The 23,267-nt window shown below is 38.6% G+C and overlaps 2 protein-coding genes across 6 annotated transcripts in view; both read right to left on the bottom strand.

Annotated features, from left to right (window-relative positions):
* The window catches only part of LOC132130780 (guanine nucleotide exchange factor VAV2-like), a 226,896-nt gene extending 214,766 nt beyond the window's left edge, over nt 1–12,130 (bottom strand). Inside the window, 1 exon segment of the mRNA XM_059542587.1 lies at nt 11,391–12,130. Coding sequence (XP_059398570.1) covers nt 11,391–11,594 — 204 coding nt within the window. The 5' untranslated portion in view covers nt 11,595–12,130.
* Nucleotides 12,131–14,641: 2,511 nt separating this feature from the next.
* On the bottom strand, nt 14,642–22,755 carry LOC132130773 (bromodomain-containing protein 3-like). Of its 5 annotated transcripts, none has more exons than XM_059542574.1 (12): nt 22,617–22,755; nt 20,732–21,107; nt 19,664–19,801; nt 19,416–19,551; nt 19,126–19,322; nt 18,651–19,022; nt 18,414–18,542; nt 18,115–18,321; nt 17,657–17,725; nt 16,389–16,606; nt 15,969–16,252; nt 14,642–15,697 (listed from the first exon to the last, which is right to left on the bottom strand). In XM_059542574.1, exons 2-12 carry the CDS (start codon nt 20,930–20,932, stop codon nt 15,591–15,593), a joined length of 2,058 nt encoding a protein of 685 aa, XP_059398557.1. In that variant the 5' UTR covers nt 20,933–21,107; nt 22,617–22,755; the 3' UTR covers nt 14,642–15,590. The 5 variants fall into 5 exon arrangements, with proteins under 5 accessions (XP_059398557.1, XP_059398559.1, XP_059398558.1 ...); XM_059542576.1 differs by having other exon boundaries at nt 18,130–18,321; XM_059542575.1 differs by having other exon boundaries at nt 18,651–19,019.
* Between the last annotated feature and the right edge of the window lie 512 nt (nt 22,756–23,267).

The following is a 23,267-nucleotide window of genomic DNA, read 5'->3' as shown; positions in this document are numbered from 1 at the left end:
AAAATTGTGTGGTTGTGAAGTCCAGCTAATTAACTCTAACACTACTTTCATTTAACCAGGGAAAACTATTCCTCTAAATAGGAAATTGCTCATATAAATTAAATTATAGTATTACTGTATTGATGAACCCTACCCAAAAGCACTACTAAGGCAGAATGAAATGGTGTATCCTGTGAACAGAGTTCTTTTAACAGTTATGTAGAATTATGAATAGACAACTACATAGAACCAAACTGGAACCCAAAATAAAATTATTACTTTTTCCTTCTGATTTTTATTTTTATTACAGGTCAATCTCTGAGCAACCAGCGCTGAATGTTGATTTTGGAGGGTCAAGTTGTGTGTGAAGGAGCACAGCCCAACTTCATCACTGGCCTGGCAGCGCTGTTTGCCTCCTTCTATAATTTCAATTTACAGTACCAGGAAGAGGCAGCATGCACCCTTGAGTTTGTTCAGAGGTAAGTCATTAGCATATTTGAAATATATGTTTTAGACTGAATTGTCACTAACCTTTGTCTTGACTATTTGTTAAGGACTTTTTTTTTATATAAATGTTTTGTACAGCTGACTACTGGGAATAACAATATGGACCTGGTTTCACACACTGCAAAACATGCTTTTCTTACTTAGTGTTTTTGTCTTGTTTCCAGTCTCTAAAAACCTTAATTTGGAGTAATTCCCTTGGAAAACAAGACATTGTATCTTATCTTATTTTACGTATCTAGTAAATGCATCTTGATTTAGGATTTTTTTTTTAATATTCGGACAGGAAACCAGACAAAAAGAAAAGTATTTTTTTGCAGTGCAGACAGGGCTTAGCTTAAAGGGTTAGTTCACAGAAAAATGTAAATTATATCATTAATAACTCACCCTCATGTCGTTCCAAACCCGTAAGACCTCCGTTCATCTTCAGAACACGGTTTAAGATATTTCAGATTTAGTCCGAGAGCTCTCAGTCCCTCCATTGAAGCTGTGTGTACGGTATACTGTCCATGTCCAGAAAGGTAAGAAAAACATCATCAAAGTAGTCCATGTGACATCAGAGGGTCGGTTAGAATATTTCTGTTGTGAGTGTGTTCACAACACTGTGGTGACGCTGCTGATGTACTATCTTTGTTATTGGGCACACCAGAAAACACGTCAGCAGCGTCGTGAACTTGCTCAGAACCGACCCAGAAGAGAAGACAATGTTGAATAAAGTCATAATTGTTGTTATTTTTGGATCAAAATGTATTTTCAAAGCTTCAAAAAATTCTAACTGACCCTCTGATGTCACATGGACTACTTTGATGATGTTTTTCTTATCTTTCTGGACATGGACAGTAGACCGTAGATACATTTGCAATGGAGGATCAGCTCTCGGACTAAATCTAAGATATCTTAAACTGTGGTCTTACAGGTTTGGAACGACATGAGGGTGAGTCATATATGACATTTTTTATATTTCGGTGAACTTACCCTTTAAGCCAGGTCTAGGCCTTCGTAAAATAAGGGTATTTAAAGGGATGGTTCAGAGTAAAATCAACCTAGGGTCATTTTCACCATGACATTGAGCCAAACACCAACCCCCCCCCCCCCCCCCCCCCCCAGAAGCCTTTTCCAAAAGTTGTGTCTCGTAAATTACCCCACTAATAATGATGACCAGAACGGTACCAAACTTCTACAGTAGTACAAATAGGTTCTGTACTCCTAAAACGAGGGATTGGAAGGTTTATAAGTACATCAGGAGTTTATTAAATAACAACTGCCTGACGGCGAATGCTACCGCTAACACAGACGTGGAGGTCACTTCCGTGATTTGGTAAAAGCTTGTAAGGGCTTGCGCCATCTTACCCACCTGCCAGTATTTTACTGTAAATTTACATAACAACGGTTTACAGAACTAGTACTGTAAATTCTGTTTACAGTACTAGTTCTGTAAAAATACAGTATGTGGCTGGCAACCCAGCTGCCAGTATTTTACTGTAAATTTACAGTGAAAAGTTTTACAGTGTGGCTACAAAAAAAAGTTGTAATGACAGATTCAATCAAAAAGAGAAGGCAGAGAGAGCGGCCTCCGGACACAATGGTGTCCAGTTTTTCAGGGCATTTTTCATCTTGGAGCTCCTCAGGGGTGGGGATGGGTGTGTTCTGAACTCTCTGTTCCTCTTCAAGATGTTTCTTGTTGTTTAGATGAGAGGAGGGAGGAGAGGTTATACAACCCTAGCTCTTCTCCCTGAGTACAGAGAAAAGCCGGACGACCACAGGCCTGAGGAAGTCCACAGGGGCTAGTCTGCCTAATAATTTGTGTTTTTTGTCCCTTGAAAACCCCCTCCTCAAGACTAAATGATCATGGAGGAAGGGTCAGTTTTATTTTGAATGCTCTTTTTCCCCAAGATGCTTTCACCTCAGATTACATTAGATCACCAGCTCTTTTGTTTTTTTTATTGTTGTTTCCATCCAAGTCACATCCTGCAGGATTCTCAATTGTTTCAGCTCTAGTCCCTTCACAGCTGATTAGTTTCATTACCAGCCTGCCTAATCACTGCCACATTTCTCAACTTTTCTCTTTCTTAATGGAAACACCCTCTCCATAATCATACCGACTGTTACAACGTCTTCTTCTAGCACCCAGGAAATAGATTTTGCAGGTGTGATTCATCAATATTGGTCACATGATTCCCTTTTACAAACAAAAGTATGTTTGGGAAAAATAAATCATTATTAATTCTTCAGAAAATGCTGTAAAATTAACAAAAGGCTACATGGTCTTTCTGGTAGAGAAAATGAATCTAGGCACTAGCATCCATGATGACTGTTTTGAATCGAGGATGCCGAGGAACACAAGTGGGGTAACTGTAAGTAGAAATCACATGCAATCACCTACAAAGTACAATATAGTTTATTATTACAATTGAATCTGTAGACACTCTGTACACCTATGCACAATAGGTATACTTTTATTATATGTAGCTTGTAATTCAACAAAATCAATAAATAAATAAAATAGAATAAAAATGAGGGCTGCACAATTAATCAAATTTCTAATCACAATTACAATTACTTATGCCACAATTATGTAATCGCACAAAGTGGTAATTTATCATTCAAAGTCCACTTATGTTATTTTGCGTGCTTAAGGTTTTTTCCATTGTTTTAATTTTAGTTTCAGTATAACATTATAATACAAATAACATTCTTTTTTTTTACTTTTTTTTTAATTTAAAAAAGAAAACAATCCAATGTATACAGTGGCTTAGCGTCTGGGAATGCAGGGTATGCACGTGCAAATGGGCCCGGCCAATAGGGGGCCCGCCTCCGCTTTTAATAAAAACTTTTTTTTCAATTTAACTTTAATTTGTGGACTATAAATATATTTTTTATGCCTATCATGTGTAGTAATTTCTTATTTCTCCGTAATGTCTCATTTCTCCGCCATTTCTTGTTTGCGTTTATACATTTTTTTGCACTCCGCGGCTGCCGTAGACTAGTACGGCATCATTTATTTACATGACGCATCGTCGCGCCAAAAAAAAGAAAACACAGTGTGAGAGGTTACTATAGCGGCTATCTACGTGAACATTAAGGATGGACAAATATAAACATAAAAGTGGGGCCTTAAAGAGAAAAGAGAAGGTGGAGAAGTGAGTCACTACACAAAACACTACCCAAAATAGACTGTTTTTTTTTTTGCCGATCTAACGTTAGTGCGAAGGACAACAACGACGTCGAAGGTGAGAGGGAAGTTTTGTCAGCTAATAGCAGTTGCACGTCTTTGGATGAGAACAACAATGCCGCTGACAGCTGGATGAGGTGCAGAGAGTCGGGGAGTGAAGAAGCAGTCGCAGACGAGCCAAAAGCTGGATATTCGGTGGGAAATATGTCACCGGAAAACAGACTATCGGGACTGGCAGTTCTTTCCATCGAGAATGCATGAAGCCGTGAATTAAACACCACGTTCATCGTGGATGAATTTGCCGAAAGAAAGACCCGGAGAATGCAACTAAAATGAGGGAGTAGTTTTGTGTTTTTACATTTTGGGCCGCCGTGCCAAGATCAGTAGTTTAAAAGTGTTTAAAAGTGTTTGTTTTTTTTTTGCACACCTGACATCTCACTCGAAGTGGGGGGGGGGGTTAAGGGGGCCCGTATTTTTTTTGCATATGGGTCCGGGACTGACTTGCTACGCCACTGGTATAACGCTATTCAAAATAGGGATGCTCATATTAACCATTAACCGAAAGTAAAAAGAAAATTAATACTATGAGTTTAAACGATTTAAAGGTCTTTTTTTAAGTCCCCCAAGCTTGACTGATCATGGGTTGAGAGTAGGATAGATAACTAACAGACCATGATGGAGTATTTGCTGCTCAGCAGATTCTGAACTCACTGACAAATATCTGATCTTGTAAGATTAGATGTGCTCCTTAACAGAGAGTGCTTTGAACTGCTTTTGATCAAGTGATCTTAATACCCACATACTGATAGCACGAAAATGATAACAATATAAGAATGTTTGCGGGAGCTTAGTCTAAAATGTCAACGTGCTGTGCGGATAGTCTGGAATAGAGCTCTGCGCGGAATGCCACTCCCACTGAATTTCTGACCATTCCCACTCGCTCCCACAATGTGTGTGTGTTCCCCTCCCTCGATTTTTGTGGCCTGCTATTTATTTTTATGTCTGATGGAAAAAAAAAGACTCCCGTTTTTTCATTTTGTCATCTTAATGTTAATTGTTAAATTGAAAAATATTTAGTGTAGGCCTATTTATTTAATTATTTTTATTTGTTACTTTATTCTGTTTTTCTCTGTTCTCAGAAGCGCTGCCGGTGCGTGATAATTTGACAATGTGTGAATCCAGGTTTTGTTATTGCTCTGTTGTTCTGTGTGCTGCTGTTTGCTTGTTAAAATAAACCCATAAAAAATTTTGAATGGGTCACAGACACTCATCCATTCTATTTTTATTTAATACTAATTTATTATTCTAATATTATCAGTTAACGATTAATGTTCGGAAAACAAGTAACGGTTGTCAGTTGGGAAAATTAACCGAAATGAGCATCGCTAATTCAAAACATATTTCAGTGTAAATTGTGATAATAGTAAATAATAAATCACAATTAAAGGGAATAATGGAATATGGGAATATGGATAAGATTTTGTCATAATCGTGCAGCCCTAATAAAAATATTTTCCAGAATTCTTATTCATATACATAAATAATCTGTGTCTGACACAAAAATTAGCATCTAACAGTCTTTTCCCTATGCCAGCAGCTGGCCCTGCACAGAAACCAGGGAACATTTGCCTACTGACACACACCAAAATGACAGCAGAGATGAAAATCATACTGGATTTCCATATTTATAATCAAACAGATGGTGATGGGACAAACTTTTTTGTTCCTGATCCAGAAAGTTCCATTTAACTTTGTTTGGGAAAGAAAATATCCACGGTTACAATCACATGTGGCATAAGTGGGAACTCGGGGCTGCACAATCAATCAACAAATACATATTAAGATTAAGCAACAAAAAAGGTTAAATTTAATATAGATCTTCTCCCATTGATTCAAAAGTTGCTTTTTACAAAGTCATTTTAGTTGCAGTGTTAATCATTACAACCAATATATACAATTTATTCTGAGCTTCACTGATTATAATAGGAGCATTCAGGAGTGCTGATCTACTAATTTGACTGACTAACAGATCACTACAAATTTCTACTAAACATTATTGTACAGGATCCAACAATATCTGGAACTGCACAGAATAATTAACCATTACCAGTATATCATTTTAATTTGATAGAAAATGCACACAGGGTTGCAAATAAATAATTATCAAAGTAAATACTGTTTAACCTACAAATCATCTCACTTTAGTAGTCATGTCCCATTGATAAAACCCTCCATCATATTCTTGTTAACAAAAAATAAGTGCTTTAATAACCGCAGCTTGAGCTGTAATGTTTCATTACTCCCCAATTAATTATTGCTTAAACATTTTGTTTTTATTAAATTATTACTAAATCAATCCATTTAATATTTCATTTTTCTTTTATCTTCCTTTTTCTATTGTTGTCTATTAAATTTATTAAAACAGAGATATAAATATATAGAATATAATTAGCTGACATAACAGAGAATTTTCTAGAGCCCAGCCCTATTCTGAGCTCAGTTTAACAACAGATTGCCACTAATCCAGAGTCTGCTCACAGGGAAGCAACAAGGGGAAGGGTGGAAATGATATACAACTTCCTGTTTGCATGATTAATGAGCTCACCAGCTGGGATAAGATCAATACACAGCAGCCTTTTACAGGACTCTGTAATGTTGCAATTTCTACCTCTGAACCGCTCCTCCTGTTCCAAAGCCATTTATGAGATATGATCAATTCTGGTCAGTAATGGGATATTGGTTAGCTTTGTGTTGGTGGGAAAAAAATCTGTGAATCCTAAAATGTTACTAAACAAGCCCCGCAAAGGAACTGGGTCTCTATAGACAATCATATCTCTGGCATTGTTGGTAGAGATAATAGAAAATATTAAGAAGCTTATCGTCATACCCACTGAGGGGCTGGCAGGAGGAAGTGCTCAGAGGAAGTGTGCTTGTAGAAGATGGAGAAGACTGTTTGCTTCTCCTCTCAACACCATACTGATGGTTATCATCTCCACCCCAGTCAGAAGTTAAAATCAATCCTCAGCAAATACCACAGTAGGCTGCATCAAACAGAGAAATGTGGGTGTGTGAATAAGACAGTCTTTTGAGCACTGACAGCTACAGTTTCTATGTCTCAAACATCCTGAGGCAGGACTCAAGAACGCTTAGGAGCTTGAGACTTCACCAAAAGTTAACACTATGGGAAAAGACAGGTTGAACACTGGCAAGTAGTATATACAGATAACGATGGTGTATGAAGATGATGTCTTGTCATAAAAAATAAAGATTAAAAAAAAAAAACGGCCATCTGTTGGTTGTGCCTTACTGCCCTTCTAAGCCTCTGGGCTCTGTGTAATCGTGCCCGGCTCAATGCGCTCTGAAAGTCAAGACTGACTCCCGGCTCATCAGTGTTAATATTCCACAACAAACTGCTCACAGATGGGGCCTCATTTATGAACATAAGTTGTGTGGGTTTCTCTTTACTTCATATCTCGTTTTGTGAACAGAATCTGACTTGTGATTGAGTTGCAGTCTCAAAGCCCTGCAGGGACTCAGTCTCCTCCTGGCTGCACTGAGTCTGAAGGCCACCGAATGATCTGGACATTAAAATTAGAAATAATCTGCTGCAAGAGTTTGAACCGTAAAGCAACTGTTCAGTCTCTCAATTATAATTTCTCTTCCCTGAGCTCCAATTTTATAGCTATTAAGAATCACTCTTGAGATAACCCACTGCTTATGTATAACATTGTTATGGAATTTTATTATGGCAATATCACAACTGGTCCATCACAAATAAATTTTGCATGCTCTTGGAATTCCTCCCACTGTGCTTTTTGATATGAATTCCTCTGAAAGGTTTCATATATCCTGTGCTTTTCAACATGATCCACCCTCTCAACAACAGTAATATGGCCTAGCAGAGCTACGGTGAATTGCATTAATATCCCCTCACCAGCTTGGGTGACATGAGATCAGTCTACCAAGTTGAAACATACAGTGAAGCCTCGTCTCCTAAAACATGTCCAGTCATGGTGTGAGGTCTTGCTTAATCCTTGTGAACTGACTGCTTCCTCTGTTGCTTGATAAAGGGTATCCCTAAAGAATGAACATGAACCAGTGAGTCAACCGTTGCACACATTCCAACAAACCTGATTAATCACAAAAGCACACAGACATGAAAGATCAAGCCCTGGCAACCATAGACCAGTACTGTATTTGTCTAACCTGTATTTTGTCTGCAAATAAAGTGGATTTGAGTATATAGTAATTTAACTGAGTAGTCTCATATTTCCAACCCTTTTACAATCCTATTCACTTTCCCTGATGAATTTGATCACAGCTGCATGGAGCAGGAAGTGTACCTAACAAGCTTTATTGATGAAATTACCTGCACCCAGCTGCCAGGGGTCAAAGTTCAGAGAAAGGCCATGCTTATACATTAAATTAACCAAGTGAGAGAAAAAGGCTGACCTCACATCACATCCACCTTTCCGCCTCAGAAAAAACTGGTACTTATACTTAATTTAGGAGCATCCCTTCTGAAATGCTAGGCTCTGATCAGTTAGTATAATATAGCTTTGTGAATTGAGCATCATAAATGCCTCCAAATGAATCCTTACAGGCTGATGGTCTTTTTTATTTAAAAAATAGAAGCAATGAAGCCTGCCTCCATACACTCCAGTCGCTTACCCTACCATTATGCTACATCTCCATTCACTTTTGTTTCGAAGTTTAAGCATCAAAGACCATAATCTCTATTATAAATGCATTATTATTGTGATGATGTTTTATGCTAGTGCATTTAAACTTCATGCTGCTCTTTCAGCTTGTCTAAATAATTCCACTCAAATCCACAATGATAAAAAAAGGACCAGGGTCCAGCACAAAGAGACCTCCAACAGATGCCAGAGGCCAGGAAGTGTGGTCAGTGTCTGAAAACAAATGTAACTTGTATGAGATTTTGGATGAAGGAGCAAGCAAAAGTGTTTTTGCTTTTGTATTGCTGTCTTTCAGTAGTGCTGAAAGACAGGCTGCATTTTCTAAGAGGAAACAACAGATATTGCAAATTCCCCAAAGCTCTGAAGAGAGAGGGGCCAGGTCTCACAGTTAAGACTGAAGTCCCAAGACAGTCCCAGGGCCGAGCTGGAGGTGATGGAAACTAAACACACAGGTATTGCAAGCAAGTACACACACACACATTCTCACTACGGGCACCTGAATCACCTCTAAGGTATTAGTTGCAACCAACTGCCTGAGGTACATAAAAGTGGGGAAGAATATAAAAAAAATTCAAAACCCACCAAGCTATGTCTGTCTGACAGAGCCAGAGGAAAAAAACTGCCCCTCCTCCTGAGACCTCAGATCCACTTCAATGGATTGTGTTCATGGCTACACTTTATCAAAATGCTAAATTATTTAACATTATAGTATTATTAAAAAATAAATAAATACAGCCTAAATACAGTGAAATACACAGAGATAAATACACAATCCAGTAAGTAATAATACCAGTTAGCAATATTCCTACATAAATACTTTACATTACTTTTTAAAGGGATAGTTTACCCAAAAACAAAAAATTGGGTCATTATTTATATTTGCTCATCTTCATGTCATTCAAAACCAGATTAAAAAAAAAAAGTAGAAATTTCTGAAGAATCTTTACAGAGCTTCAAACCAGTGTCTGTTTATGTGTGTAATAAGTGTGTAATAAGTGTATGTGACATGCTATTTTGGAAGTTGAATTTTGAGTTAGATGTGACTTGGGTATGTCTCTCACACAACAATTTAGCAATAGTAATAAGGAAATTTTTATGACATTTGTGTTTCCTACAAAAAAAAAAAAGCAGCATACATGTTTGGAACAACATGAATGCAAAAAAAATAATGGCAACATTTTCATTTTTAGGTGAGCTAATCTATTAAAACAACCTTTCAGTCAGACACCAGAATTCATCTTCTCGAAATACACAAGAACTGATTTGAAGAGTACTCATTCCACAGAGAAGGGAGCAAGTCCCTTGCACTCCACAGACAAATAAAACATTCATAGGCATGTGAGGTAAACAGTTATTATCTGAGAGACAGGAAAAGCATGGCTCTGTGTGGCTGATACCAACAGTACTGGTATGTGGGCATAGACAAAGTGTTCGCTCACTAAAATTCTTTTTGGAAACACTTGTCTGTTAACCAACACCTGAAGCTGTCCTTCCAGTCTTTACCGGTATAACAGGTGTTTATAAGTGACAGCGAATCACAAGAATGTGATTATTAAATGGCCTACTGCACTAAAACGAGAAACACGTGAAGCATGCAGAACAGCAGAAACTTCGGTATCGATGAACATCCACCACAAACAGCCCAGATAATCACTTCATCCTGATTTAATGGAGGTAGTAAATTAACAACCACTGTGTATCAAAGCACACAGTGACCTTTGCTGCATATAAATCAGAGCTTCCATTGTGCTGCCAGATCTCCCTTTCAACCAATTTATCACAACATAATACCACACAAAACCCTATGGAAGCTACTGTTGTAGGAGGATCTAAGGTCCCAAAGTCTGCCTCAGAAATAACAGCTTAAACAAAAGCCTACAAGCACTGGGTGATACATACAGTCATATGACAACATCTGTACAGGTAAAAATCATGCCATGGTCAGTGAAAGAAGGCTATAAATCTCTTTATGTTTTTGCTGAGCATATTTCTGGTCCAGGTTTGCAGTGAAAAGAAAGATTTGCATTTGTAAAGGGGTTGTGTGCTTTACTTTTTTAAATCAACAAATATTTTAGGTCAAAACTGCATCTGTAAGGGATGAGTGTACAGGAGTCCTGTAACCAGTAACGATTTAAATCACCATTTTAAAGCATCACGCACATAAAAGTTCAACTTTTTAAACATTGGTGTTTTCGGTGTCTCAGAGCGACTCGCAGTAAATGCTACTCCATGCAAACTCATCTGTGAGTTTTAGTCTATTAAAATGAGTTTCAGAATTTCTGGACAGAAACCCAATTCAACACTGACAAGATAGCTGAAGGGGTGGGAGACACAGTGGGATGTTAGTTTAAAACCTCTCAAAACATTCAACACTTACAAATGGCTACATCATGCTTCTCAGCCAAGTCATATTTATGGGTAGAAACTGCCTTTGCCACACATTCCTTCACAAAGAGCACTGGCTGAGAGCCACATTCCTGAAACCCACAAAGAACTTGCTGCTTTTCCTGGTTTATGTTTACAGAGATAAGAGCCTTGGCCCTTCCTTAACATTCACCTTTAAACCCTGCACAGCCTCAGATACTTACTTTCAAATGATCAGTCTCATACATACTCTATGCAGTATGCACAGTGATACAAAGGATGTTCAGCTATAAATACGTACGTGCTATTACCTATAGAAAGCTTAAAAGACACCTGTGTGCTTTGCATTCAACTACTTGCAGTTTGTGAGACCCTAACATTATACTTAAACGTTCCAGGATAGGATTTCAACAACTTAAACAATGACACTATAAAACATCAAAAGGTTTAGTTTAGATAACATTTTCGATTAATCGATTATGACAGTTCTATTTGTAATTGCGCATCCATTAATGCTCGACAACGACCCCTGTTGATAAGAATCAGAGTGGCAACCAGTGGGAACAATGCCGATTCTCCGGCTGTCAATGCTATCTATCATCAGTCATTCCTGCATATGAGACAAGCATTAAAATACAGCCATTAAAACCCAGGGATGAACATTAACTTACCTGTGACATCTGAGGCCTGAAGTTGATCTGCTTTAGGTCCACGGATCCAGGAGACAGATTATGCAGCATCTGGCACAGAAGCACCCCATCTCTGAGCGCCTGGGCCAGGTCGAACACCACCGCTGAGGGCCAAACGACCCGATGGTTGGGGGGCAAAACCTTACAGTCTATCAACCAGCGACCGCACTGTCTCCACTCCTCCATATTGACAGGAACAAAGCAGAATATTGGCAAAAATAAAAACTGTATATCTGGCACCCTGGCGAACGTACCAAGATAAAGCTGACGTAAAAATTTCCCAGTTCCTCTGTAGTCCAAAGGGCACTAAAAAGCCTTGGGTCAATTGCGTGAGAACGCTCTTAGCAGTGATGTAACGTTACGCTTAAAAACTTTTTTATAGAGCTATACAGGACTTTGTATAACGAAATAATCCAATTATTAATATCGCACAGTAGAATGTTAAAATATGACTTAGATGTGTTTCCCCCTCAAATCAGACGAGTTTCCTCCTCTTCATCGTGGACTGACATATTTGGCTCTGTAAACGCGTCCTGTCACAGCAAAAAAAGAAAAAAAAAGTGTCTCTCCGGACTACAATAGATATTTTCCTATACAAGAAATGCTGGACAAGACTGTTAAGCAGATGTTACACGCTAATTCTGATGGTTAATCAAAGTTTTACCGTTAAAATAAGGAATAAATCCATGTTTTGTAGTCTTGAGTAACGTAGATTGCGCCTCACAAGCGCTCGCGCACCAGGCGGGATGTGAACTAAATAACGTCCAACTCCAAACAGAATCCGGTCCAAACTTGTTTTTAAAACTTCTTGTGGGAAATATCACAGCGTACAGCGAAAACGCACAAACTCTTGGCGTAATTCGTCCCGCTCCTTTCACTTCCACAGAAAGAGAAACGCCGCGAGGTTTTAGTGCCGGACAGTCATCCGTTGAGCCGCGATGGTTTCTCGGTTGTTTCAGTTAATCTCTCTCTGAAGAGATGGTAAGAGTGTTTTGATTTCTCCGCTCGCGTGAGCCGTGAGAGCGGGCGAGCAGCAGGCGTGAACGCGCGCGCGATCGCATCTAGGTTCCGGTCGCGCTCGTCCACGTGTGGGGAGGAGGAGAGGGTCGGTCTCACTAAGATGACGACCCGAAAGCCTTTTTTTATCACTATTTAGGAAATTCTGAGGACAGACATCACAATAAATGCGAACATGTGAAGAAAATGTACATTATCACACATTCTTTTTGTTATTACTATGCAATCCTACTACTTTTGTGGAGGTTTGAGAAGATTCCTGGGAGACTTCAATCATGTAATGTAGTCTTGATCAGCTTAATATGTGTGTCAAGTAATTTATACAGCACATGTGCAATTCAAATACATTTCCTCTTTATATTCATAAAACATAGTAACATAAAATTCCATTTTTGTTGGGCCCCTCAATTTACCTCAGTGAACGTATTTACATATGAGACATATATGTTCTGCTGACTATTTTGCCCTGGGACCAATATAAAAACTGGCTAAAGCACATTCAGGATGAAAGATGGCTTTTTGAGGAAAATTTGAGTAGCTGTCACAAGACTCAAAGCATTGATCCATCTTGGTCTCTGCAGTATTGTGTTACTGGATACCATGTTCTAAACACTGCAGCAACAAGGTCACATGTTCTCTCCTCAGAAAGCGACTATAAACCCTAAGAACGCACAGTATACATGTGTAACTGAATAAATGATAGAGCCAGTATCACTTCTGTTACTCCCTTGTGTATATGAGCTAGTGAAACCTACTTACAGGAATTGAAATAGATGTGACATCACCCAAGGACAGAGGACTCTAACACTATAGTTATTTTTGGAGGATTATTATAAAATTACTTGCATAATAATTTGTAACATTACAGTGAAACTAGTTATACCAGAATCTAGCAGAAATGAGACACTGCTACCATCTAGTGGTCAGGGGTGGTAGTACAGTGGTCGCATGATGACACTTCTGTCATAGAACAAGATTCGAATAGTTTTAACCAAATATCAGACGATCCATGTCGTTTCTTATTGTTCTGTTCTATTTTAGAACTAATCAAATGATCAGCTATGAATAATTAAAATAAGTTTTTATGGTAAGATAAAAACAAAACTGGAAAACAAGGCATGTCCATGTAAAACAAATGAGCAAAAATTGAAAGTAAACACAAAATAAAAGGCATTTTGTCATTTATTTTATGAAAGAAGAAAAGTACCCCGTGTACAAGACATTCAAGGTAGGCAAGTACAACAAATGTTAGCCTCTCTATCACTGCCTCCAGCCCAACTCTCTGGCCTGTATAAGCCTAAATCTACTCGCACTGTATTCTTGATTTTGTTGTTTCCACAACTGACATTTACAACTATAAATAGCTCAGCTTTTTTTTTTTTTAAGAAAAATACAATAAATCAGCATGCATGTCAAAGATAAAAGTAAACTTTGTTTTAAATATAAAGGAACTTTCTTTTAAAATCAGGGCCTAAAATGAATTAAGTTGTATATTTATATATCTATACAGTCTTTTTTTTTTCTTCTTTTCAGTCCGTCTCTAAAAGAAATCATTCTTAGAATCCAGATAGGACTTGATCAATAGTTGTGTCAGACACTCAGAAATGACTTGGGGAAGTTTTGCAGTCGTGTGCACCCAGAGACAGACGATGAAATCAATAATAGCATGATACATCTTAAAATAATTATGTATTGACTATGTCTATTAGTGTTTTAATTAATCTGAAGGATACATGTCCCTCATGAATTTTGGCTGTCAAAATGATTACAAAATTAAATGATCCTGCAATTATGTCCTAGAAGTCTTCAAAACACCTATCCATGAACCAAAAGTATTTGAAAATGAAACTAATACCAGCCCCCTTTACAACTTAACTTTTTTTTTCTAAAAAAAACAAAACAAAGGGTCATCAGAGAGGACATTACAATATCTTACACTTCAGAAATCAAACACACTTATTCTAACAGATATTGGATAGTAAAGCAATCCACAGAGGAATGGTGGGAAACTTCGTAAAGGAAAACTTGTTTGAAACCCAACTGATTGGAATTTCGTACTATTCATAAGATCTAATCAAGACTTACATTCATGAATCAATTTTGCAAGAGAGTGAGAAGAGGAAGACTGCCTGATTTACTATCATTGTCAAAACACTTGAAATAAAAAATAAGAAACGCTTAATTAGCATTATCACAACATGGCAGTAAAGATCAAGACAAATGATATTTACTGATTCCAGGTGTCAACATCCATGTCACCAACACTTCTAGACTTATCTAAAGTTATCTGATGTACAAATGCCAGTCACAGGTGTGACTACTTGGAAATCTGTGTATTTATTGCTGACCAAGGCTTAATAAGACATGAAGTCCGCATGTGTTCCAGCTTACTGATTTACATGTCCACATCATTGTAAAGCATCTGTAAAAAACAACCAAATCTACTTAATTCCCATCAAAATATTTTCCTAAACCATATATTTATTACCTGGAGAGTATAGGATTCTGTTTTAATATTGTTCTACAGCTATAAAAATGGCCAAATTAAATGTAGAGTTTGTTATGCCTAATTAAAGCCATCTGTTCCCCATACTACCTATAAGTGTTGTGATATTATTTAGAAAGGCATGATTTTCATAGACATACTTTTCAGTTTGAGAGGACATTAAAAGAAAAAAGGAATAATGGATCAATGGCACAGCGCCCAATGGGGAAAAATGAGGCCACAGCAAAAACAATATATTATTAAAAAAAAATAAAAATAAATACAACAACAGACGTAAAATCAGAGGAGAACAGTGTGAGTTTTCCGTTTTCCCGCTTTTTCTATTGAGATGGCATGGCTTAAGTTTGCAATGGTAACGTACAACATTACCAGGATGCCGGGGAAGAGAATTTGAACTATAAAATATGCTTCAAGACTTCCTCTCCTTGCAGTTTTAGGTTTGGACATCCCTTTCAGAGTCAGTGGAATTAAAAAGCAACTTATTAGTTAGCTTTTTTTAGCTGTAATTTTCTTCATGACATTTCCAAAAAAAATAAAAACTCTGACATGATGCATTTTTATTGTCTCTTTTTCTTTCTCTTTCGTATAAAAAGTCTCAGAGGGGAAACAACCTTGACTGCATACAATGTAAAAAAAAAAAAAAAGGAAAGAAAAAGTGTTCAGTCAGAGTCACTGCTATCTGAAGTGGAGCCACTGGAGCTGCTGCTGCCCGAGCCTGAAGAACTGCTGCTGCCGCTGAGCCGAGAGGGGCCTGAGGTTCCTTTCTCTGAGACCAAACAGAGAGACAGAGCAGTTATAGAACTGAACCAAATCCGTATTTGCATACCAAAACAAAACACAGGAAACATTTGTGAAACAAACTAAATGCAAGTTGATTACCAACAAATTTAGCAATGCTAATAAAAACCATAAGTTTTAAATAGAGGAAAACAATTCAAAACATTAAGTCAGATAGTTACCATATTTAATGACCTATATAGTGACAGCAGTGCAGTCTGGCATTTAGCTATGTGTGTAGAACAAGAGTGTGCACTTACGTGGAGGTTTCCTCTGCTTCTTCTGTAAACAGGACTTGACGTATCGCTCCAGCTCACGCAAAGTGGAAGGTTTGAGCGTCTCAAAATCTATTTCGATTTCGTCAGGGTTGGAATCCCTCAGTGAAGGCTCTCTGGATTGAATGATGTGGACCACCCTGCCCAACTTCTCTCCGGGCAGCCGGTTGATGTCGAGGCTCAGTTGCCGTTTCTCATCATACGTCATGGGGAGACACATCTCCTCGTCAGACTCGTAGCCTGGCCCTCTGCCACCCTTCTTTGGTTGCCTGTGAAGGTTCCATCCATACAGCAGAAACCCTTTATACCTTAATTGACTGTTTTAGACTCCAGAACAGAAATCAAGAACAACAACAACAACAAAAAATAAAAAAATAAATGAAGGGAAAAAAAAAACCTTCAAACCTGTTGCCTGGAACAGTGCTGTTAGCCTTTCTGGCAGGTGCCTTTTTCTGCTGAGCTGGTTTCGGTGGCTGTCCCGGCTTGACTTTCTCCTCTGGCTTAGATTTGTTGAGCTTGTTCTCTTTCTTTTTCTTGTCTTTTTCTTTCTTCTCTTTATTTTTCTTTGGTTTACTTACAGGGGCCTGAGAAAGAGCAGCTAACTGTTCATGGACAGCTTTCAGCTGGGGAGAGCCAAGAAGGGGGTGTTAGTGATCTGCTCAATGTCAGGCAAAGTTTCACATTGTACATGACATTTATATTTGGTTATCAAAGAGAACCAAAGACTACATTCATTTTGGTTTTTCAGTGCTAAAGGAAAAATGTATTCAACTGTAGAACAAAATATGCAAAACAACTGCCATTACTGCAATAAACTACTACTAATAATAGTATAATAATAGTAGTAGTAATAATAAGTATTATAAATTAAACGACATCTTCCCAAATTCTTTTTAACACTGGACAACTAAAAATCATTCATGCCTGGTGTTATCTGTGATTCCAAGAATGGAGTGCATTTCAGAATGAAACCAATTGAAAGAAACATCAAGAATAGGACACAAGGTTTTAGAAGCAAGTCTGCCCTTTACACCTAGAAGTAAAACAGTTGCATTTAAAAATAATAATAAAAATACATTGTGTCTAGCAATGCCTCTACTGTTTACTAATTATGACTCACTGAAAAACAATCACAACCAATTAAATTGATATGGGCAATAACAGTGTAATAATACACAGATAATCAGGATCTCCGTTACGATGCGACGTACCCTATTAACCATAAAGCCATGGTAAGCATTAAAGAATATCACCAGACCAGGGTCTCAATTCTATGAAAACACTCCTTTATAAAGCTCACATTTAAGTTATAAAATGTAGATGAAGGACAGTTAGGCCTTCTTACTGTTTCTGGAACTAGCAAGAGTTTGTCTAAATGCAAAGCAAGCCAACATGAACAAAGAAAGTTCACACACACACACGCTCCACAAGCACACACCCACCCTATTATATATTAATTCCCAAAACTTTCAGCACTTCCATCCTAAACACACATGGCTGGTTTCCCAACACCACCCAACAAAGCGAATATTTTTCAGCTGCTTTTAACCCTCTACCGCTGATCTCACAATCCATACCATATGCTTGACTATCTAACACAAATAATGAAAGCAACTGTACAGTTATTAAACAGTGTTCATAGGCAGGGACAGGGAAATGAAAAGTAAAATCACCTGATTATTCTTGGTGCACCCGTTTTTTATCCCCTGTCTGCTACCAATGGGGTGCTCCAAAGAGATACACTGGTAAAGAAAATGGCAAGGGAAGAAAGTATGATATAGAACTCCAATGAGACAGAAACAAAGCCACAAAAAATTACTACTAGATCTAGATTTAGGCAGTTCTAGGATTTAATGCAAAGCAATATATGCAGCTGGTTGCGGTAGAGGGCTAAAACACAGCTCTACATACAAGTAAACACAATATGAAAACAGAGGTGCTTGCCGTGAAAGAAAGGAGGGGTTATTTTAAGTGGAAGCCCCTCCAGGTCCTTCAGAGCATGAACACTGATTGAAACAGGCATGTGGGTATGGAGTGAAAAGGATAATCAGAAAGGCTGACACAGGTCAGGAGGTCTGTGAGAACATCTCTGAGACTGGAGAGGTTACTTGGTCCTTGTTTTGAAACCCACCTGTTCCGCACCCACCTGTTCCTGCAGCTCGGCGAGCCGGGTGGCCCTCTCCTCCTCGGAGTCGGAGCTGTCAGAGGTGGAGGAGTCGCCACTGCTCTCACTGCTGACAGTACTCTTACTGACCACACCGGCCCCGCCTACACCGCCTGCCCCGGCCACCTCCACTGGCTCATCGGGCATCTTTGCAAAACGCATTTCAAACACATCCTGAGAGATAAAAAGACAATGTCATTAAACAATTCAATCTTTTAAATAAAGATATTAAACAGATATTGCCAAAATAATGGGGAGGAACAGACCTGCAGCTTTCTGGCCATAGCAACCACCTCATGATCAGGTGGGTTGTACTTGTAACAATTTGAGAACATTAATCTGACATCTGAAGCAAAACTCTGCGCATCTTGGTACTCTCGACTGTCAATATTTTTCTGCAAGCAAATAAATTAAAAGCATTTATTCAAAAACTAGCTGAAGCACAGTTCCTTGTGACAAAACTAAAAATCAAGACATTATACATTTGTGCAAACTCAACATACTTTCACTGTGCTCAAGTCCATGGGGTGTTTGATTATTTCATGGTAGTCATGTAGCTCGAGAGCCTCTGCATCAACAGGCTTGTAAAAAGGCCAGGCGTATGCAGCGTGCTTTTTTGAAAGCATTTCTTTAAGGATGACCTCGCAGTACTTGAGCTGCTCTGAAAGCCTGCCCTTTTTGCTTCCATATACACCTAGTTCACCATCCTCAAAATCCTTTTTAGGGGGTTTGATGGGGCGACCGGTGCTCTCTCGCCTGGATGCCACTTTCCCCTGTTTGCCTTCTGAAAGAGGGGTGGGCGACTGGCTCCTGCTGGCGGTGATGGCAGAGGTAGTAGGGGTGGTTGTGTCTGCTTTCCTCTTCACCCCCTTCTTCTAGGAAACAAAAATCACACACACGGGGAAGACACAAAGCCGATGGTGAGGCAATGTCAGTGGATTTATATCAAGTGATATTCTGAAAGGTCCGGCAACTTACTTTGAGATTGGGTTGCGACGGAGGCATGCCGGGTATCATGGCGGCAGTGGTTGCGTTTTGTACAGCTGGTAAGACAGGGGTGATGATGGGCACTGGAGCTGGGGATACAACTGCTGTCTGTGAACTTGGTGAAGTGGCACCAGGGAAAACAGAAGTGGGTGAGCCAGAAGAGACAGATCCATCCTGCTGACCTGCGTCTATATGATTAGAAAAATAATGATTAGTTTTCTGCTAATGCGTTAACGCAGAATGTAATGATCAATAAGTCATGCAGACTATTTAATTTTTACCAGGCCCTGATGGTTTGCGCCCTTTGCCCTTGGGGGCAGGAGGAAGAAGCTCAACCTCCTCCTGAGGCATCAGGGCCACCTTCTGAAGGAAGATCTTCTCTAATGCTTGTGCCATTAACACAATGTCATCTGTTGGCTGAGAAAACAAACAAGGAATAAAAATAATTACATTTGCCAAAGCATTCTCTCCTCAAAGCATGTATAGTCTAATAACAGTGAGTTTTAAACCAGACTGTGCCAAGCCATACCTTGTTGTAAATATAACAGTTTGTGAACATTGTGTTGAAATCCTGCATACACTCGCTTGCACTCCAGTAGTACACATTCTCCAGTCTTTTCTTGATGGTTCCCATGTCCATTGGATTCTTTATGATCGTGTGATAGTCCTGGACACACACACACACATAAAAAAAAGGAGTAAGTCTTTCAAACAAACCAAAGCTTCAATGTCAAGTTTTAATATCAAACCAAACAGGATCAACTAAGTGACAAACTCTCATTCTCAAAGGAAAACTCAATTAAAGGGTTAGTTCCATGAAAAATGAAAATTAGCATGTGTTTAACACACCCACAAAGCATCCTAGGTGTATTTGACTTTCTTCTTTCAGACGAATCCAATCAGAGTTATATTAAAAACTGTCCTGGTTGCTCAAAGCTTTTCAATGGGGGTAAGCGGGAATCGGTTGTCAACAGTTCAAAACACGTGAAATAAAGTGTGTGTATCCATAATAAAATGTCCCTCAAATGGCTCCAGGGGGAGAATAAAGGTCTCCTGTAGCGAACTCTTGCATTTTTGTAAGATAAATATCCATATTTCAAATGTAATAAACACTTTTTTTCTCACTTCTCTCTTACTGTGGTACGCGGATGATGTAGGATGTATGCCTCGCACACACGCACCACTGAGAAATCCAGAAGCAAAGGAAAACCTGTTTCCTTTTGGCTTATATCGAAATCTTCAGACAATTTCTCTTCATAAATCCTTGTTTTGTGCTTCTAATTCGTGAATGTCATTTTGTTTATTACAGATACACGCACTTTTTTTCACGTCTTCTAAACTGTTGACAACAAACACCTGCTTCCCCCATTGAAAAGCTTGGAGGGGCCAGGGCAATTTTTTATATAAAACTGATTGAATTCGTCTGAAAGAAGAGTGTCACACACACCTAGGATGTTTTTAGGGTGAGTAAAACAAAGGCTAATTTTCATTTTTAGGTGAACTAACCCTTTAAAAGAACCTATTTATTCAAAATGATGTATAGTAAGACAGCCACCTTCAGTCATGTCACTAAACCTTATCCAGCACATACACTCACCGGAAGACCAAGTTTAATGGCATCAACAGGCTGGTAGAAAGGCCATGCAAACTGGTGCCTCCACAGTGTCTTGACAACTACATTTTGCATGTACTGCAGCTGGTTAGTCTTGCGGCCGGGTTTGGTAGGGTTGGTCACCTCAGGGGGAGGAGGGTTGGTGACTGCAGGAGCTTCTGGGTTTTCTGAAGTGACCGCTGACATTTTGGCAACAAGGTGAAAAACAGCTTAATGGGGAAGGGGTCTTTATTATTCTGCACAGGCAGACTTATTTTTGATTTTCAATGTGCTTTCTCTTTATGCTTTTTAGTTTCTCTCTTTGAGCTCTTCAGTCATCCGAGAAGGACTGCATCCCACTGCAGTACCTGACCTTTGACCTCTAAAAACAAGAAACGTGACATAAGTAATAAAGCATTGTGCAGTTTAAAATTAAGACAAACAATACTGTCTGCAACTGCATAAAAAAAACTCTTTAAGGCACAATGAAGTGAAAGCAGGAACACATCTTTTATTCTGTGTTGACATACATTTTACCAGAAAAGGGGGGAAAAAAGTAGGCACTATCAAAATGAACACTTCCATGTTTCTGAAGCCAATCTTTGAGCAAATACATAGTCTACCCAGTCGCCATGCATTTAGGAAATACATACAGTGTACTTTCATGTCATGCCAGACCACTCTCCCCAAAACAAAAAAAGTGTCTCAATTTATAAAGAATCCCATCTGTGAAAAACTGAGCTATTAATACATTCGCTGACAGGTAATAACACGACTTTCATTCTGAGCTGGAAACTATGGTGATTTCCATTGTTGACATGTCAAATAATATCCTACTTCAAATCCATCCCTGCAAGCATTTACTTAAGAAACTTAAGTCGTGATTTAATTTTCTTGTTGTTGCAAGCCTGCGTGACTTACAAAAGAATATAAAAGAATTACAGTCTTAGTGACCATGCAATAAAAGTAATGGTGACTGTTTCTTGAGAAGAAAAAAAATCATATAGGTTTGGAACACCCTGAGTACGAGTTAATGACAGAAAGGTGTTAACGGTTACAACTACTTACATCCGCTAACCATAATAAATGCACGTGTGTGTAGCTGTTTGAAACGACAGCATCAGTCGCAGCATTACCGCGTAAACAAACACACAATGTGTGTGTGTCTGTGTTTTTTAATAAAAAAAATTCCAAATAAAGTTACCTCTTTTTTATTTTTATTTTTATTAAAAACACACACACACACACACATTTACTAACATAAAGAGTATAAAAACCTTGACGGCAATATCCAACATTAGATTCATTCTCATCTAAATGCTGCACACATGCCACGACTATGAAAGCAATTAATCAACCTGAACTGTTTTCAACACAGCCTTTATATTCAAACAGCCTCCGTCCACAAATATAACCATCACGTACCTTATTCACGAAATAAATGGCCTCCTGTTGTATTTGTGCGTGTGTTGGAGGGAAATAGAGCGGGCGCGCTAAACTAAGCAGCTGATTAGCTTTAGCACAGGCAGTCGCTCACGTAAAGATGGCGCGCAGCTGCAGCTGGCTAGCCGAGTTAGCAATCCACACTGACCGCCTCAACACCTTCCCAAGACCACGTTATTGACTCACCCCCAAACATAATATACAGAAATATAGATTATGAATTACTAAAGATGAATACAAAGGCTTAGCTGGTAAACAAGTTAATTTGGCCTAGTTATTTCAGCGAGGCTTTGTTGTCCTGTCGCTTTGTTGAAAACAACTAGCCACCCGCTAACGGCTTCTCGTGAGATTCACTGATTGAACGCGAACTCTATTAAAATACTGACATGAAATCCGTATTACTATGCCAAAACGCGCTGTTTAAATACAAACTTAGTAAACTACTCACTCGGGGTCTTCAAGAGAAGGGCTAGCGTGTGGTAATCCCAGAGGCTCGCAGCTCGTTTGGAGGCTGGGCAGCAGCACAGAGATGAGGTACGCGGAGTGTTGGTGCGCATGCGCAGTGGCGCGCCATGACCAATGCCAAACCATCTGCTGTTTTTACTAGCCCGATCTTTTTAATTTTTTTGTTTATTTTAATAATTGTATATTATTAATTGTAAATTTATTTCATTAATTAATTTCCAAGTTATGTATTTATGTCCACAAACTCCCTAGCACCCCTTGCAACTCCCTGGAATTCCTCGAACACCCAGTTTGAAATCCCCAGATCTAAAAAAAAAAAAAAAAAAAAAAATTTTTTTTGCCCAGCAATTTACTCGTAAATATCACTAAAATACCACAGATCTGGGCTGCGTTTCTCAAAAGCATCGTTAGCTAAGTTGATCGAAGAGACCATTGGTTTCTGTCAAATGATGGAGCACAGTGGCACTTTGATACATACAATTCAGCTGAATTATGTAACAAGCTCCCCAGTTTAGAACACTGTAATATGGCTATGTCCAATAAACTCACCCTAATTAAACTAGTGTTTACTATGGAAATTGTCTTTTTTTAAATATACATTGTAGGCTTTTATACTTATGTTTGATACTATTTT

The sequence above is a fragment of the Carassius carassius genome, chromosome 47 (assembly GCF_963082965.1).
Source record: "Carassius carassius chromosome 47, fCarCar2.1, whole genome shotgun sequence".
NCBI lineage: Eukaryota > Metazoa > Chordata > Actinopteri > Cypriniformes > Cyprinidae > Carassius > Carassius carassius.
Note: the sequence above shows the minus strand (reverse complement) of the source record. Positions and strands in the feature narration are given on the sequence as shown.

Bases quoted from the DNA above. Each gene is read 5' to 3' on its own strand.
- LOC132130773 (XM_059542574.1), bottom strand. From the start codon at position 20,932: ATGTCAGCGGTCACTTCAGAAAACCCAGAAGCTCCTGCAGTCACCAAC. The intron at 18,543-18,650 runs GTATGTTGAGTT...ATTTGCTTGCAG, and splicing joins TGGACTTGAGCACAGTGAAA to AAAAATATTGACAGTCGAGA. The intron at 15,698-15,968 runs GTAAGTGCACAC...GTTTGGTCTCAG, and splicing joins GAAGCAGAGGAAACCTCCAC to AGAAAGGAACCTCAGGCCCC.